The following is a 14,027-nucleotide window of genomic DNA, read 5'->3' on the forward strand; positions in this document are numbered from 1 at the left end:
AAACAGGCATTGTGGCCCCCCACCCCCCCAGCTGACTGGGATCTCCGGGACTGAGTGGTGCCCAAAGCTGGTCAGGATCCAGGACCTTCCCTGTTTGTTTGTCTTCAGTCCCCCACCCAGGGGTCCAGCCAGCAGGGGCTCTGTCAGCCAGAGAGGAGGGGGTGACCTCCAGGGCAGTACCTGAAGCTCAGTCATCTCCCACAAGCCCCCTCCTCAGGCTATTCCCCAACATCTGTGGAACGAGTGTGTCCTGTGGAGGCTCTGCCCACTTGCCGCCTGGGCAACAACTGCAGCATTCTTAGGAAGAGACGTCCACAGAAACCACAATAACAAGAGATGCCGACAATTCCTGTCATGTTTACTCCGCAGCAGATGCTGTCCCAAGCACTTCATGAGTCTGCACAACAATCCTGTGAGGCAGTTACTGCTGTTAACCCTTTCTTAGTGGGGAAACTGAGGCACAAGTCCATTGATCAGGTATAAGAGGCGGCGCTGGGATTTGCATGCCAACCTGCTTGTCCCAAGACCTAGCTCTTGGCCATTTCTCTACCCCACCTTTCTGACGCAGGGCAGACAGCTGGCTGTGTCTTCAAGCAGGAGGACTTGCCATTTGAGACCCTCCCCCCGGGGGTGGTTCCCCTCCACCTTTGCCCTTGATAAATTCCCTGCAGCCACATCCCGTCTGTGTTCCCACATATCAGGCTCTCAGGGTGTTGATTCAATTCTTTGTCTCTTAAAGATTTAAGGTTGTTCCTTTTATAGATTTGCTCTAGAGCCAGTGTGCGAATGGAATACTACATAGCCAGTAAAAATCATATTGTAGTAGAAAACAATTTCTTGACAGGGGAAAGTGTTTATGATCTATTGCTTAGTGAAAAGTAACAGCTTCCACAGCAGTGTGTGCAGAATCATATCCATTTTGTAAAAACTGTAGTGTGTGTGCACGATATATATTGTATATGTGTGCATATATTAACATGGATCCACACATACCTAAAGTGATGAAGTGATAAAGTGGACATCTCTGGATGGTGGGATTATCTACGAGTTTCTTTTTCTTTGTGCTCTTCTGTATTTTAAAGTTTCCTGCATTATGCATGTATTACTTTTGTTACTAGAATAAATTTTTTTTTTTTTTTTCAGAAAAAAATTCTGTGTCTCTCGGACATGTGATGATGTTCTTTCTACTTATGTGAGGTACTTAGAGTAGTCAAATTCTTAGAGACAGAAAGTAGAAAGGTGGTTGCCAGGGGCTGGGGCAGGGAGCAGGAGTTAGTATTTAATGGGGACAGTGTCAGTTTTACAAGATGAAAAGCTCTGCAGGTGGAAGGTGGTGATGGTTACACAGCCATGTGTGAATGTACTTAATGCCACTGACCTGTACACTTGAAAAATGTTAAGATGGTAAATTTTATGTTATGTATTTTATCACACACACAGAAATAACAGGTGTTCTAACGAGATCAGTGGCAAGAGGTAAGCACTTACTCCATAACGCTATTTCTTGGGGGAGGCTCATGATAAAAGGGCCGACTTGGACTAAATCCTGAAGGCACAGAGGGACTGGGGGTCCCCTTGTGGGTCAGGAGCCTTGACCTTGGAGTCCAGCAAGCCACACCCAGCCCCACTCACTGGCTGTGGCTCCCCCAGCGAGGGCCAAAGCAGAGGGAGCTACCCGCACGACTCGCTTGTACTTGTGCCCGCTTTGCTGTCATGGGCGCATTCTCTGCCTGTAATGGAAATTGAAGGCAGGGCCCTTTGGGCGTCTGTCCACTCATCCCATCAAAGCTCATCTTGCTCGGGCAGAGCCCCCGGGATGCCATCAGGAACTCGAAATCCTCAGGCTTTCCCGCCCCTTGGGAACAGTCCCATTAGGACAAGGTGTCTGGTGCTCCAGCCTCTTGTCCGTTAGGGACATTCTCAGGGAAGGGCCCGGAGCCTCTGCTGGGTTTGTGACCTTCAGGAGCAGCAGGCAGGATGGGCCAACACTGTACCCACATAAGGATGAGGGCAGGTATCGGGGTGCTGGGGGCAGGCCCAGAAATCACCCGGGGGAGAAGGGTGCTCTTTCTTTGGGAGCCACCACAGAAAGACTCCCATGCCCCAGAAGCCACTTCCTAGAAATAGGGTGCTTATGTGGGGCGCACAGAGAATATCAAGGATTTCTTCTCTTTTTTTTTTTTTTCCCCTTGGCAACATATCTTCTACTAGGATTATTTTCCAAGAGTGAAGCCCCCTCTTTTAAAAATAATTCCAAACGTCTAGAAGTCACAGTTTACCTCCAAGTCTGTATTCTGGGTGGACTCTCAAAGCTTTGACTTCTAGCTCGTGTGTCTGATTTGTCAATCACTCCCATTGGCTCCTCTTGAAAATATACCCCAAACCCAACGTCTTCTCAACGCCTTCACCCCCATCAGTCTGCTCCCAGCCACTGTCATCACCTCCTGCATTACTGTGGCCGCCTGCATCTGCCCGTCCCCTCACCCCACTGTCAATACATAGCCAGCGCCCCTCCACGCTCGTCCGTTACTGCCCCACCCCTTGATCACCCACTCCAGTGACGGGGGCTTCTGTGGGGCCTGCACGTTCCCTCCCCAGGGCCTTTCTCTTCAGGGTCCTCCCTGCACTTCTGGGTGGGTGGCTTTCCTCCTGCCTGCTGTGCTCAGGCCTCTCTGGCCATCCTGCTCTGTGCCTGCCAGGCCCCGCCCCTTGTGGCCCACTCTTACCCTTGGACTTGCATTAACGCTATAATTTTCCTCATCTAGTCCTTTTACTCTCTCCCACTGTTAAAAGCTAAGTTCCACATGGGAAGAAATCTGTTTTGTTCCTTGTATTCTCCGTGCCTAGGACAATGCCTGGCACACAGTAGCTGCCCAGTGAACACTTTGTGGAATAAAGGCATCATCAAGGTTTCCTGGAGCCTGGGCCGAACAGACAGCTAGAACACCCCACAGCTCAGTTTAGGTCACAGGCTTTAGCCGCGGTTTGACAACTACATAAGTAAAACTGATTTTTAAACAGAAGCTCCTTTCATTTTTGTGTTCTAATCAGGAAAGTCAACATCAATGCCAAGAACAGGGTTGAAGGGAGATGCAGAAAGAGCTGACGAAGGCAGCCATTGGCTCCGGGCGGATTGCCTGTGCTTGGCTGGCATTCTCCAAAGGCACAGCTGAAGAGAAAACCCAAAACCATTTTTTCACTTAATACACACATTCTTCAGGATGAGGCTCAATCACCATTGGAGTCAAAAATTAAATTCTGCAAAAAATGTCCACTCTGCCCATGCCTAACTGCCTTCTTCTTCCAAGACAACTACCTGGAAAACTGGACATGACCCAAGACCTGGGCTTTCTCCACCGTCTGTCCTCGGTTTCAGCTAGCGCAGAAGACACTCGAGGGCATGGGGACAGGACACTGGGGAGAGTGAGGGGATGCAGGAGAGCAGTGGGGTCGTAGGAGCAGGCAGTTCATTCCCGAGGCCCAAGTCAGCTCCCAGGCGCCAGCCCACATGCACTGCATCTGCTCGACACCAGATCTCTAACAGGCAGAACTCGATACATTCCATCTTTGCACCTCCTGTGTGCCTTCTCCCAGTGTAGCCCAGACCCAGGGCTGTGCTCCATGCACGGCAGGCTCTGGGTGGGTGGGCGACGTTTCCTACACGGTCTGCATTCTGGTCTTTTCTATCACATTCTACAGGGCTGCCCCTTCGCTCTTCACTTAGAGCAGACAGTCCGAATCCCATCAGGAAAATGATTCCACCCACGTGGAAGACTGTAAATGTTGCTTGTCAGGGGCCAGTGGCACTCACCCTCACAACTGGAAATGCTGGGGGGCTTGTCTCTTGTGAACTGCTTGCTACAACCATTCCCGAGTTATCTGGTTGTTTCACTTAGTACAAGTCAGGACCCTTCACTGCTTTGTCAGCACAGCCTGTATCCTGCAGCTGAGGGACGGGTGTGTGGCTGTGTATATGTGTGTGTTGGGGGGGGCAGCAGCAGAGGACCCTGGGAAGCCTTAAGGACTAGAACACTGTAACTCTTGTCTTTCTTGCTGTGACCTGGCGCTGAGAACCCTAGCAGTCAACACATTTTAAGCATCGTCTACATTTAGCTTGCCCCCAGCCTAGCTTCCTTCAGAGTTGTTTTTCAAGAACCTCCCGGCTTATAAAACTCAGGACTCTGTTCTTTTGCTGCTTTACAATGACAGACCTTCCCCAATGCAGAGTTGGACCTGGGGTTACCGTCCCATCCAGGCCCCCATTTTGAATTATGGGGGTTCTCCCCGACCCAGAAGCAACTCTAACTCTTGTAGGTGGGAAGAGAACGAAACGTAGACTTCTGAGGAGCTGCTGCCTAGAAAACAGAATTCCTGGCTTTAGCTGTTGCTGAAACGCTTGGGGCCCACCCACGTGCCCTGGGAAAGACCGCCCTCTGCTCTTGGGATGAAGTCACAACCATGGCCAAGCTCAAGGGGCCGCTGGGGGACGGAGCTTTCGTGGGTACCATGGATGCGCATGCTGACGGGACGTAGGACAAGCTGACAGGAAGCAGGCAAATAACAGGACAGCTGTACGACAGGCAATCTGCCATTTTTAAAATATAACATTTATTGCTTAGATGGTTTGATACAGAACAGCTTTTCTTCTCATTTTGAATTTGGAAGTACTATACAACTGAATACAAAGAGGAACACAAAGTACCAAAACCCAACTTGTGATTCTGTTCATGTGGCATAAACCAGTTTTGTACATAACATGTAGCAGCAGTTTTTAAGTTCCCTTTAGAAAAATATGAATTCTACACATTTATTATTGTTTCCTGTTTAATGCATGGGCTGAAATCACTAGGATCAACTTCCTTCTTGAAGAAAGAGAGGAGAGGAAAGGCGAACAGAGGATCGAAGGTACGATGACTCTTTCCGAAACCGGCGTCCGACTGTCATGTAGCTTCCCTGGGGGCCACTTGGAAAAACAGCCCTTTGGGTTTTTTGTTTTATTTTCACAGCCAGGAGTTTCATGTAGTGATTGAATCTCAGCATTGTCTCCACAAATCAAAGAGAAAAACAAAAAGAGAAAAACTTGCACCTCAAAAAACTTTTCAGAAGATCCATATATATATATAGATATATATATAGATAGATATATTTATATCTATCTATATATATATATATATTTTATTTTTTGTAAAAGCCCTGAGAGAAGGAGAAAGAGAATCAAACAAAATGTATGGAAACAAATTAGCTGGACATGCAAACTAAGCTATGATTCACCCAGAGTTTAAACAAATCACAAATTTCACAGTTTAATATTGGGGGAGAGGGGTAGAACAACAAACAAATAATACATTTCTCAACCTCACTAATAAAATGTGGCAAGACCTTATTGACTACGAGGGTACAGATGAAGGCTAAATAAAGCTTTAAATCAATAGTGATTATTGCGAGCTGCAGCCTCGGCTGTGTTGCCGGGCGATTTGTGCTACATCTTACTGCAGCGTAGAGTTAAGTCATGGCTTCTCCCCACATGTTGCGAGTTTTAGTGTGGAGAGTTGCAAAGAAAAACAAAACACAAGAAACCCCAAATAATAATAACATGAAAATAACAACAATCGTCATACAAAATTAAGGGATGCATGAACTGGTTTTAACTACGCAGACCACACTTGGTATGAAGTGATCCAGGGGGATCACTGCTTCTGATGTGTTCATCTAGAGTAAAGAAAACCTCGTTTTGAAACTGGTTCGTACATCCCCAATACAGTTAAAAATTATATATACCTCAACTTTTTTCCTTTCACATGCAAAGATATCACTTTTCATTACCTCAAGAATATGCATCTTCCTTTGAAGTCTGGGCGGTTGGATTTTGGCCACCAGAAACTGGTGAGGAAATGGAGGAAAGGGTCTGTGCAGCTGTCTGAGCACTTAGCTGAGTATAAAGGAGAAGCACTTAGGGTCAGAAGGTCAGGATCCCGGGGGGTGCGGGGCTGGGACACAGTGGAGGTATGGGGAGGCTCCCCTAGGCAAGGCGAGAGGATCTGAGTGGGGGAGCAGCACAGGAGGCCCCGCAGCACTGAGCCTCCTAGAGGCGTCCTAGAGGTCCTGGCTAAAGGACAGGGTGCTGAACACAAGCTCAGCTACAGTAGGATTTATTTCTTTTCACTGCTGGCGGCTACAGTGAGGGAAGGCTATCGTCTGCATAGGATGCTCACGAACAAACAAACAAATCCTGCCTTTTTGCACCCAGGGGTTCAGGCTGTTTCAGAAACTAGAAACAATACGTTATCATCAAGCACCGATCCCAAATCGCAGGAAGGTAAATATAAATCTATTTCTCATCTTCAACTTTGCATGTGCAGTTTCATTACCAGTAGTAGTATTTCTTCGCTTTGCAAATGACAGTAGCACAGACGGGTAAGGCTTGGGCTGGGTTTGGCAGAAGACCGGTGAGTTACAGGTCTCCTTGATGCCTGGCTTTCTCAGAAGCCCCGGGCACACGCACCCCTGCCCTCCCCTCTGAGCTGCTCCTCAGCCACAGGCAGAGGACCATTCACGGCCCCCGCTGGATTCTGCAGTCACGGAAGAAAGGCTTGTCTAAGTACAGTAGAAGAGCTCCCACCCAACGGTGGCAAGGAAAACTGCGGGCAGACGCTTACACGGGGACCCGGGGCGGGGCGGGGGGGCAGCCCAGGTCTCCAGGACAAATATTGCCCATTTGTTTCTGCTGACTGCAGAGACCAACAAACTGATGAACTAAAAATAATAATAATAATATTAATAATACATATATCGAAAGCGGGAAATCAGATATGTGACATCTGTGTATGTTCTCCATAGATTAAGTTGCCAGGGTAACTCTTCTCTGTAAGTTAAGAACAAACGTCTTGAAACTTGAACAGTAACAGCATGTCTACGCTGAAAGAGTGAAAACATGTATGAGGTTGAAGCTAGAATCTTTCCTGGTTTTGGCTTGAACCAAATTGGAAACCTTCATCAACCACATCCTGTAATACCAAGGGCCAAATTATAGCTCCATCATGTAGCAGACAAAAAAAAGAAAGAAAAAAAAAGGTCTATTCAAGAAATAAGCATCTCATCCATATTTCCTCTGGTAATTTACATGAAATTCACATCATTTTCTTCCAGTTATTGGCTATGAGTGTCCAAGGGCATGTTTTTTCTTGTTTCCAGCTCACAGAACAAACGTTTCTATCACAGATTTGCAAGAACAAGCTCACACACACCAACACAGAAGGTAACGTTAATGCTTAAATGAAAAGGTCCTGTCCAAATAATTCATTAAAATATTTGCTCTGTTTTATAAAGTCATTTTGGGAAAACGCAACACCCAGGACGACACTGAAGGACCAGTAAGTAGTTAAGGCACTCGAATTGTCCGTGCTGGTCTCTTGCACGGGCACGTGTAAGGCTATGGCACCAAGCGTCAGCCGCCCCTGCTCGTCCCACTCTCTTTCTCACTCCCAGGCAGCTGAAGGGCACTGAGAAAACCTCATGAAACATAGATTCAGGATACTTTGCTCTGCTGGCTTTTGTCTGTGTGCTGGGGGACAGCACGAGCTGTCAGTCCATTCCCAGGAGTGGCGAGGCGCCCTCTGCGGCGGCCAGGAGGGGGTGGGCAGGCCGCTGGCCGTGCAGCTCCAGCACGTCCTGCACCAGGGCAGCCGGGCTCTCTGGGTCAGGGTCACCCTGAGGCGCCTGCTCCTTGGGGCTGCCCGCGGGAGTGGCCTTGGGGGCACTCCTGCTGGCTTCCGCCTGCCCGGCACCAGCCGTCCGACCTGCCGCCTTCTCCTCCCTGCGGCTGGCATCCTTGGCCAGGCTCTCCTTCCGGCTCCGGGTGACAGCCACGTGGTTGCTGGCTAGCAAAGCTGAGTCAGCCTCATTCTCTGAGACGGGGTTGTTGCCGCTGTGGGTAGACTCGCTCTCACTGTCCTCATCACACCGCTCGTCTTTGTCGCTGTCCTTCCCGTGGTGTTTGGCGTGCCTGGTTTTCTGGTGGACCCGCTGGTGGCGAACCAGGCTGTGCTTCAAGGTGAAGGTTCGCTCGCAGGTCTGACATTTGTATGGCCTTTCTCCTGGAGCAATGGGGAAAAGAAATGATGTCCGTTAATGGTAAGGCCACCACTAATCGCCTCTCTGCTCCATGCAAGAGCAGCCACGAGAAAAAGCCAAGGGATAGTGGGCAGGCTGGGGCCAGGACTCCCTTCTACTCAGGGAAACCCTCTTATTTGTTTGAACTAGCAAAATGGGGAAGCAGAAATGCCAGGGACCAGCCATGGCTTCTCTCCCTTTCATCTCTCAAACCAGGAACCAGAATCTCAGAAGGGGAAGCCTCAGGGACATCCAGACTGGCCTGAAAAGGATCTCATGGAAGGACAGCAGTCGTGCCTCCCACAGGGACCGGCACCATTTCAGAGGGCTCTACTGACAGTGGCACCTCCTAAGTCAAAGGCAGACGATACTCTGTGTGTTCTGACACGAAGCAGCTGGGGCTTCCCTCTCACTCACAAACACTGGGCTGTGAACAGCTGAGACCACCACCTGCCAGGAGCTCAAGAATCCCTCTGCTGGGGAGCCAGGCCCAGCCGTCCAAGTCCCCCAGCCCAGGGCTGGGCTGACTGGACAAGGTGTTGGGAAGGTGCAGAGCACGTGTGTGCACTGTGGGCTACGGCCGGATGGAAGAAGGGAGCCAAGACGAGACAGAGGGACTAAGTTTTGTTTTTTTGATGGGGGTGGAGGTGGGGGTGGGGACGTGGGTGTGGTGATGTGCTTGCCTTGTCTGGCTTCATGAGTATATCCAGGTCTCCTGCTTTCTACCCAAACAACGGCCCTGCAGTGAAGTTTGTGGCCTCACCCCTGTAGCTGGGGAGTTCCTGGATAATGACATGTGCAGGGCCCAGATGCCCGCGTGGCCTGTGCGGCAGCCAGGTGATGACCCCGTCAGTCCCATTGGCCCAGCTGCTGCAGAGCCGAGACACGAAAAGCCCCTGGCGGGTGGGTCTGCAGCAAACCTCCCACCTGAAGGCTGATGCGGACATGGACCCAGGTGCATTCCCACGGGGCCCCCCACGTGCCTGTCCCTAGACTTGAGGAGACCACAGGCCCAAATGCCAATCACCCACATTCTTCTAGGCCAGGGGAATCCAAAGTGTGGCCCGCGGGCCAACTGCTGCCTGCGATCCATTGTTAATTGGCCCGCAGCAAATTCCAAAAATATATTTAGTTTACTTCAATAAACCAGGTGAGGCAATACATACTTCACCTGGAGTGAGTGGCCCGGTTGTTTGTGTATTTTACCGCATATGGCCCATGGTAAAAAAACGTTGAAAAAAGTTTGGACACCCCTGTTCTAGATGCTCATATGAGAAAAGGCAGCCATCATCCCCGTTCTATAGCTAGGAAGACTGAGGCTCAGAAGGCTGAGGGACTCTCAAAGTGCTCTGCAGAACACCACTGCTGAGGGAACACGCCACTGCTTCGCTGCAAGGAGCCTGTATGTCTCACGTGCTAGGAGAACAACTTACTAAGTTCCTAGTTTACTGGGTGTAACGGGGACATGTACAAGCTGAGTCAATTCTCTCTGGCCTCTGGCCTGGGTTTGGTCACTGCTTGAGGGGAGGTTCCTCCTGACGTGGGCAGGTCAGAGGGAAGAGGCAGGAACCAAACTCGTCCCCTCATGGGCTTGGCCTGAGTCCTCCCTGACACGACCGCAGGGCCCGGAGCCACCCGCCCTTACCCGTGTGGGACCTCATGTGCCGGGTCAGGTCCTGCAGAGACCAGAATCTCTTGTTGCACACGGCGCAGACCTTCTTCCTCTTGTCCGCCTTGCTGGGCGCGCTTCTGCAGGCGTCTGTCTTTGGCTTCTTGTCATCATCTCTCTTCTCGGAGGACTTCTTCTCGGCCGCGCCCTCCCCGTCAGAGACGCCCTCAGCCTCCTCGCTCTGCTTCTCCGCTGAGCCTTCTGACGCGGCCTCCCCGTCAGCTTGGGGCTGGGGATTCTCCTCTGGCTCGAGGGCAGGGGTGGCGGGCACAGGCAGTAGCCCTTCGGCCGCCCCGCTCTCGCCCTGGCCCTCCTGAGGGAGCGCACTCTCCTCCCTGGGCTCCTCCCGGCCGTGGGCCTTTCTGTGGCGGCTCAGGGTCCCCAGGAACTTGAAGCTCTTGCCACAGATATCACAGGCATGCTTCTGGTCCTGCTGGGCCGCGCCTCCGCTGCCCACGGCTCCGCTGTCACCCTCGGCCAGCTTGAAGCCCATGAGCTTGCTGGCCAGGTTGAGGTCCAGGCTCTTGTTGCTGACGGTGTCTTCCTCAGGGCCGTCGGCGTCCGCGTCCCTCTCTTCCACACTATGCTTCTCCTCTGGCTCCAGGGTCTCCTCGCTTCCCAGCTCCTCCCTATCTATGGGCTCTGTTGCTCCAAGAGTCACCTCTTCCCCGGGGAGCTCCTCTTTGGCTTGGCTGGGCTCAGGGGCCCCCTCTGACGATGGCTGCTCTTTCTCCCGAGACGTGAGATCCAGCACTTCGCCTCCTGTGGCTGATGTCTCCACATCGGATTGGCTGTCTGTGGGAACAAGCACAGGGGACCGGGTTGAGACCAAATGCCACCGCACACTTCCCTTCCAAGGGCTCTGTCGTGACTCTCAGCTGGACCCAACCCCCAACCCCAGCAAGGATTTGACGCACCCTGAACCCTCATCCCCCCTTACTTCCCTGGAGGACCCAGATGAATCTGGGGCTAATTTATAAAAGGTAGAAAAAGCCTCTACATACACACAGGCTGGGGACTCAGGGCTGAGTGTGCCTCGGAACCCCTGTCCTCCCCTTTCCTGCCCACTGGCCGTGCCCGGTGCCCTCCCCTGCCACACACGGGTGCTCAGGCCCCAGGAAGGTGTGAGCGCTTGAGGGCAGCGCAGATAGAAGAGACGGCGAGAGAGGCAGAGTTGTTGCATTCCAGAGATTCACAGCGCTAGGGAGGCTGAGGAAGCTGAGCTGTAACAGTTATTTTTCCAGTGCAGATTATACAGACATGCAACATACACGGGACTACGCCCAAACACCCCAAACATGGTGTCTGAGGAGGAAATGGCCCAAAGCATGTACGCTGCGCTATGGTACACGCTCTCGCCTGACGCCTAATTTCCAGGTCGGGTTCCAAGGCAAAAGGAGACGCATGCACACCTGTGGGCCTTCCTGGCTGCTGTCAGGACTCCCTGCAAGGAATGGAAACACATCTTGTCTCTCGATTTGTTCCTACCTGTGCACTCTCCACAGCAGAACGTATTTAAGGCCTTCTTAAGGAATGGCACTGTGACAAAACTAATGACACTAAACAGATGGCAGTATTTATCAAAAGCACCACTTTCTCTTCATTCGGGTTGAACAAGGACTTAATGACTCTTTAATTATGTGCTACGGCAGGGCAGCTGTCTGCTGAGACCTACTGCTGTGTTTCCCCAAGAACAAGACCGGGTCTTATATTAATTTTTGCTCCAAAAGACGCATTAGGGCTTATGTTCAGGGGATGTCATCCTGAAAAATCATGTCAGGGCTTATTTTCCGGTTAGGTCTTATTTTCGGGGAAACACGGTATGTAAGTAATAGACCCAATGGCCAATTTATTAGGCTGACGAAATTCCGTTTCACAGCACATACATTAGCTGTGCCTCCCTCATGGGCCAGTGGATTCATCACCTAACCTGGACCCTCACCTGATGTGGTCACTCACACAACAATGTCCACCCACATCCATCATGCCCTCTCAGTCACATGCTCAATCAGCTGCCCTCAAGGTGGTTCTGGGCTGAGGGTCAAGGAGCTGGCACCAGTCCTGCAGGGGTCACACCTGCCTGGGGCTTCTGCTTACCTACAACCCTCTCTCAGCACTTCCACTTACATCATTTCATTGTTTTTATTCTCACCATACCTTTTGACAGCCAGTGTCTGAGTATCTCAAGAGGTATCAGAAGGAAACAAATCATTTTGGTGTGAATATAAAATTTCTGACAATGATTTTTGAAAATTATCCGAAAGTTTAAAGAAGAATCCTGAGCTATACACACCAATGTCTAGGCCATATTCTAAGGAAAAACTAGACGCTCATTTTCTTGAATCATGCCAATATGGGAGCATCTATTAAATGGACTTTGGTATAAACTCTACAATAAAAAAATAAAACGCTCAGTTTCTTATATGTTGGCTTTGTAGGTAGTTATATTTTAAAAAAGAAGGCTTACTCTCTGGTTACTTCCTATTTGTCCCAGTACATTGTAGATTGTTTCTCTTAAATTATTTTTCGTTTCACCAAAGAACATGGGTTATTTTCAAGTTTAACTGCAGAACATATTAAGATGACTCTGGAAAAAAAATCATGCACTCTGAAACCAAAACCAAGTAAATATACGAAGATCAAATCATTCTCATTCATGGGCCCTTTCTCAGTGTGGATAATGGAGAGCTCACCCTGAATGCAAAGAGAGAGGCCAACTCGCTTCCTCTGGTGAACAAAGGGGGCTTGGCTGTGCTCCACAAACTTCCACTAGGGGGAGTGTTTGAGCAGGGCAGCCCATGCCCTTCACGCTCCAAGCAACTCCAACTGATTTTAATTAGTGATTCTTGAAACAATAGACTTAACTGCTTCTAGTCACCTCATGAATATCCAGCTTATAGTACCAGGTTCTATTTTGATCCCTGTCCTTCTCAACCACTCACACTTCCAAGTGCAGGTCGCTGAACTGATGACTTCTGTAAGCAATGCTACCACCTTGACACCTTGCTTCTCTGCCCCCGTCAGTCAGTCCCTCACTGGTGATGCTAAATCTAAGAAATGTGCCAAAGGAAGGAGACAGAATCCTGATGGCACTAGCAGATAATAAGCCCACAGCTCCTCCTATGGGAAAACGGAGGCTTTCATGTCAACTCGACAATGAAATGAAGTAGCGATAGCTTCCTAGAAAGTCCAAGTTACTCAGCTGATGTGACAACCAACCTAAATAGGTACTTAATCTGACTGACTGGGCAAGGACACAGCTGTCAAAGTCTCTCTGCTTGTACTTCATCTACCGAGAAGCCCGTCCTGTGGTGTAGTCCATGCTGGCATGTGGGGCTTCGGGGCTGGTCAGGGCGGCCACCATTCAGGGACAGTTTAAAAATGTCCACATTTACGCTGATGTAAAAAGTCATACGTAGGTGCCCACAAATACGAAGGCTCCTATAGGCAGCATCCAAGGAAGAAGCGTGAGTACTCCCCAAGGGCCCTCTCTGCCCACAGGAAAGTAAATGAAGAGTTTAGCTCTCAATGATCAGTGTGCCCCTTTAAGCTAGAACCGCCCCCATCATAGCATGTTCAGCATTCCTTTGGGGAGAATCTAGGGTATATTTTCGTGAAAGACCTATGTGATTGAAAAAGTCAGACCTACGTAATAAAACACATTTAGGGATTTTAAGAGAATGCAACCCAGGCATATAAACCTAGAAAACCCCTCAAGAACTTCCGTGGTCATTTCCTGCCTTTGTGTGTGTGTTTTTAATGGTCTTCCTCTCCGGCCTCACTTTTAACTTCATGGGAGGAAGCACCAGAAGGAAACCTTCACCCTCTCCATCATACTCACCTAGCTTTAAAAATTCTCCTTGAAATCACTGAATTCCACCTCCCTGACCCTTTTCTTCCCATTCTTAAATCTCAGTCCTCTTTCTTACCATGGATTGTGACCACAATTAAAAATCAAACATGTATTTTCTCTTTGCTGGTTTCACATTACAACTTTCAGTGAATTCTCTTTTTCCAGAGGCCTTGTCCCTTAGAGAAAACCTACACAACTTCCAGGGCAGAGGTGAGGAAAGGCTGATGGGACTTGGGAAAACCCTTGTAACTGCAAATTTAAAAACTAAACACACCCAGAATGCAAAACTTGGTGCCGAACAGAAGCTAAGATATAAATTCTGATCAGCTGTGTGTCTGCAGGCTTTGACTGCAGCTGCCCCCTGCCATCAGCGGGAGCCCCAGATTTGGTGTTTCT

At 49.8% G+C, this 14,027-nt stretch overlaps 1 protein-coding gene across 13 annotated transcripts in view; it reads right to left on the minus strand.

Moving 5' to 3' along the window:
• Positions 1 to 4,575: 4,575 nt before the first annotated feature.
• The window catches only part of RREB1 (ras responsive element binding protein 1), a 167,513-nt gene continuing 158,061 nt past the window's right edge, over positions 4,576 to 14,027 (minus strand). For all 13 annotated transcript variants that reach the window (XM_019745404.2, XM_019745403.2, XM_019745409.2 and 10 more), the window contains 2 exons: positions 9,755 to 10,573; positions 4,576 to 8,093 (listed from right to left, as the gene is read on the minus strand). In XM_019745404.2, coding sequence (XP_019600963.2) covers positions 7,582 to 8,093; positions 9,755 to 10,573 — 1,331 coding nt within the window. In that variant the 3' untranslated portion in view covers positions 4,576 to 7,581. The remainder of the gene's footprint in view (positions 8,094 to 9,754; positions 10,574 to 14,027) is intronic.

This window comes from Rhinolophus sinicus, linkage group LG06, assembly GCF_036562045.2.
Source record: "Rhinolophus sinicus isolate RSC01 linkage group LG06, ASM3656204v1, whole genome shotgun sequence".
Taxonomy (NCBI): Eukaryota; Metazoa; Chordata; class Mammalia; order Chiroptera; family Rhinolophidae; genus Rhinolophus; species Rhinolophus sinicus.